Genomic DNA, 4,245 nt, shown 5'->3' on the forward strand with positions numbered 1-4,245 from the left:
GACGCGCTCCTGGCGTACGCCCGCGCGCTCGCCGTCGTGGCATCTCGCTTCCTCATCTCCCCCGACCGCGAGCACGTCCGGACCTTCTCCTTCACCTGGCACGACGCCTTCAACATGAACCAGAAGGTGTGCCTGCACTCTGTTCATCTCGAGAGGGCCGCCGTGCTCTTCAACCTCGGCGCCGTCTACTCGCAGATCGCGCTCGCTGCAGATCTCAACACCGACATCGGGATCAAGAGCGCGTGCGGCGCGTTCGAGAGCGCCGCGGGAGCGTTCGCGGAGAGTGGGCTCGCTGCTAAGGCCGTCGCCGCCGGGGCCATCACCGTCGATGTGACGCCCGAGTGCACGGGCATGTTGGAGAAGCTCATGCTGGGGCAGGCGCAAGAGTGCTTGCTGGAGAAGTTCATAGCTGGGGGGAAACCGCCCGAGCTATGCTCCAAGGTGGCCCGCCAGGTACGTAGCTACTTGTGTCTCATTAATTGTCTCACTTTATTCATGTGTCTAATTAGAAATAGCATGATAGGGAGTTTAGGTTGTTTTGCACTCTTCTGCATGATGACAGCGTGATTACCAGCCATAAGTGAATCTGAAAAGCACTCTGTAGTTTAGGTAATTTGCAAGTGTTGATGTTGTAGTTTAGGAATTGTTCTTTCAACGTGATTGCCAGCAATGATTGAAAGGGCAGAAACAATTATCTATTTTCTTTCAAACTCATGATATGAATCACAAATTATTTATGTGACTGAAACTGTGAAAGAACGATCTACCTTCCTCTGAAACTCATGATATGACTTGCACATTGTGAAATTATATAGCACATGGTCTTGTGATGTGTTATTGTTTACTGTAGAAATGTGAAATGTTATATGTTTCAATTATTCTGAATAGTTCTTGCACAGGACACCATAAGCTATAAGTGAATTTGAAATAGCATGCTGTATTTTGGGGAATTTGTCTAATGAAGTGTTAAAATTTAAAAATATTGGGTGTTGCTATGCTGAACACCAAGTCAACGTAGTATGTTTATTGTGATATTATGATGAACCTGATAACTTGTATGGTGATTAAGAAATTTAGTTATCCTCTGCCTCATATTTGCAGTAGCGATTAGTCCTGCTAGATTTGCTTATTTTGCTAAACTGACATGATTGCTGCTTTTACAGTTAGCTAAATGCATTTGTTCATTAATTACATTTCTTAGCAATCGTGTGACTTCGAGGTCAAATGTGTCATCTGCTTCATTTGGTTATTGTGTTTTCAGGTGGGCATATTCTATGAAGAAGCTTACCGAGCTCTATGTGCACCTCCTCTTAGTCAGCACTTTGACAAGACATGGATTTCTCATATCCAGATGAAGGCTGCTCAATTCCATGCAGATGCATGCTATAGGTGTTCACTGGATCTGCATCAGGCAGAGGAAATTTCTGAAGAAATTGTGCGCCTACAGATTGGAATGAACGCCTTGGCTGATGCCAAGAAAACAGCTAAGGGAGTTGCTGCCCCACTTTTGCATTCTGTGTATAAGCTGGAGAGTAACATGAAAACCAACTTGGAGAGGGCCATGAAGGAGAACAATAGTATGAATCTGTTGCAGATTCCAGATGTGGGTTCTTTGGGAGCTCTCCCTGCAGCTTGTCTTGTCAAATCCACTTCTCTGGCTGTAGCTCTAGGTGCTAGCGAACAGAGGCCGTTTTCACCACTTGTGCCTGAAGGCAGCATGTGCGATGCAGAGAAGCTCCAGCAGTCTAGTGAGATCTCTGGAGTTAGGCTAAAGGAAATGGATCCATCTGGTGTTCTTCCATCACTGGAAGGCAATGTCAGCTTATCTGTAGATCTGAAAGCAGGTGGTGAGGCTGTACAGATAAGGGGTAGTCCTTCTGGCCTGGAAGCCGAAATGCAGCTTAGGGATTTGAATAGGGTCAGTGAAGACTTGCTTGTTCAGACTGAGGAGGTGCTACAGAAGGAGGCATGTCAAGATGCTCAATTTTGGACGCAAGTTGGTGCCTTATCTACAGATGATTACATGTGCAGGCTGATTCAATTGGCATCCCCATTAGTGCCCTCATCCATATTGGATGTACCTAATGATATCCTGTTGGTTATTGCTGACCTTGTTAGGCCCCCCTACCAGCTAGAGAGGATGCGGCTGGTTTGCAAGGCATGGAGAAACTTTCTTGAAAGTAGACTGGGGCCTTATCTTGTCATCTCCTGTGCAAACCCTACACACCTTGATCAAGTTCATCTTCTTCAGCTTCCGGAGGCTCCAGCTGCTGCTGCTGCCATGGTACCAATGCTTGCGAGGTCCTTTGATCCCATCCTTCCGCCGGTAGGGACAGCTTGTTGGGGTTCTGCTCAAGGTTTGATTGCGATGGTACATGGTGAACCATATGAGAGAATAATATTCTTACACTGCATTCATTGTGGTGAAAGGATGCCGCTTCCACCCTATGCAGCGGAAATGATACCGAGGGGTATTTTCTTTAGAGCTGCTGCTCTCCATGATCACCTTGTGATTTCATGGGTTCATCAGATTGATCAGCCCCATCTTTTGAATGATGCTATCGATTGGAATGACATTGAAGCTGGGAATTAGTGGTTCCCGTGCATCGGGTATGAGCCCTTTGGGGCATCATCTGTTGCCTTCTTACCCAATGTGCTCATGGGCGTCGTTGTAGAGCAGGGATTCATTGTGCTTGATGAGGTTGGCAGGCCAGTTCAAGACTTGGAGGCATTGATTATGGTTCAAATACCACCAGTACACAACTCTCTGGTACCATGGGAGGAAAACCACAGGCACATCTTTGTCTGCGAGGGGAGGTTGTACCTCTGCCTTCTCTTTGATAAATATGCTGGTACAGTTCAAGAAGGAGATACACCAGTGCGTGTCCGCCTCTTTGAGCTGGTCAATGATGAGAACAGTTACCGCCTCATCCCTTCGGAGTCGTTGGGTCCACATTCAGTTTTCCTTGGCCCGAACCAGGCCATTGTGCTGCCAGCAGTTGAACGTCACGCCGGCAGGCAGCCCAACACCATTTACGTCCAAGATTGTTGTCTCATGGGCTGCCATTCGAGGGTTCTCGCCGTTAACTTGTCAACTGAAGCTGTTACAGTGATTGACTATCCTACCTCTTTGGCTGCCTCTTTAGCTGCAGAGTGGGATATGAAGCTTTCAGTATGGACCTGCTCTCCACGGGAGAATCAGATATTTGGTCACTGCTAGGGGCAGTAGCCTGCAAAATATTCAGATGGCACGGTAAGAATTATTAATATCCAATGCGGATTTAGGATTTATTGCCTTGTGCCTTTTCTGTCATGTTCTGTTTGCTAATAGCTTAGGACCACATATCACAAAAAAATATGCATCTCTCTCCCATTGTACCAGAAACATAATAGATATGTTCAGTCAGCTTATTTGTCATCGAGTGCCCGTTAGGAACAAGGTAAGAATTTGCCAGTTGCTGTGGTTAATGTTTGTTCTGCTTATGTTGTTTTGATAGGATGGACTTCTTTTGATTACTTTGGATTTAACGAATGTGTTTCTTTAACAACCATCACCTGTGATGCACTCTGATTGTGTCAATGAATTGCAGGAATCATTCAATGTATGTTACCCTACTCATGTTGTGTGTTTCTTCTTTGGCAGTACTGACTATGGCTTGGTTGATTGCTGCTCTTCCTTCGTAAGATTCTTGGCTTGTGGCTTCGTTGGTAGCTGATGCGAGGTGCTAGTCTACTTGGTGTGTGGTCCGTATGGAAGTGACTTGCTGCTGCTGGGTGCTGGGCTACCGACCGTGAGCTTGCTGGTTGCTGCTGTGTCTTGGTGATTTGCTGCTAGTGGTTGCCTAGCCTGCTTACTGCTAATGTACTGTGTATTGGTGCAATGGTGGCTGTGCTGTTTGAGTACAACGCTTGAACTTTAAATTGTGTTTTGGTCCTCCATGAAATTTAAGAGTTGAGAAAACCATTTGAAAGGCCTCACCCGTTTTGGGAACCTTTTGGAAGGTTCCCCCGTTTTCTTGGCCGGTCTCTGACTCTCTGTGTGTTTCCTTGGAGTTAAATGTATATACCCTCCTAAACTTTCAGGTTTCGGCCACATCACCCCCCTGAACTCTAAAATGGCTTACTTTCAAAAACCAGACAAAAGCCCCTGGTAAGTGGTTTGGGACACTGGTTTTGCCGACCTGGAGGTTGTTTTGTCAGCAGTGCTTGGGCGAGGTCGTAGAAAAGGCAGGAAACGGTCCCTCC

The 4,245-nt window shown here is 46.5% G+C and overlaps 1 protein-coding gene across 1 annotated transcript; it reads left to right on the forward strand.

The window, feature by feature from the left end:
* Window positions 1–3: 3 nt before the first annotated feature.
* LOC125528987 (vacuolar-sorting protein BRO1-like) lies at window positions 4–3,978 on the forward strand (the record flags this gene model as incomplete). Its single annotated transcript, XM_048693402.1, has 3 exons — window positions 4–453; window positions 1,262–3,253; window positions 3,644–3,978. Coding segments are annotated over 2 exons (1,782 nt in total), but the record flags the coding sequence as incomplete, so codon positions are not given.
* Window positions 3,979–4,245: the final 267 nt, after the last annotated feature.

Source organism: Triticum urartu, unplaced genomic scaffold, assembly GCF_003073215.2.
Source record: "Triticum urartu cultivar G1812 unplaced genomic scaffold, Tu2.1 TuUngrouped_contig_5266, whole genome shotgun sequence".
In the NCBI taxonomy this organism is placed as follows: Eukaryota; Viridiplantae; Streptophyta; class Magnoliopsida; order Poales; family Poaceae; genus Triticum; species Triticum urartu.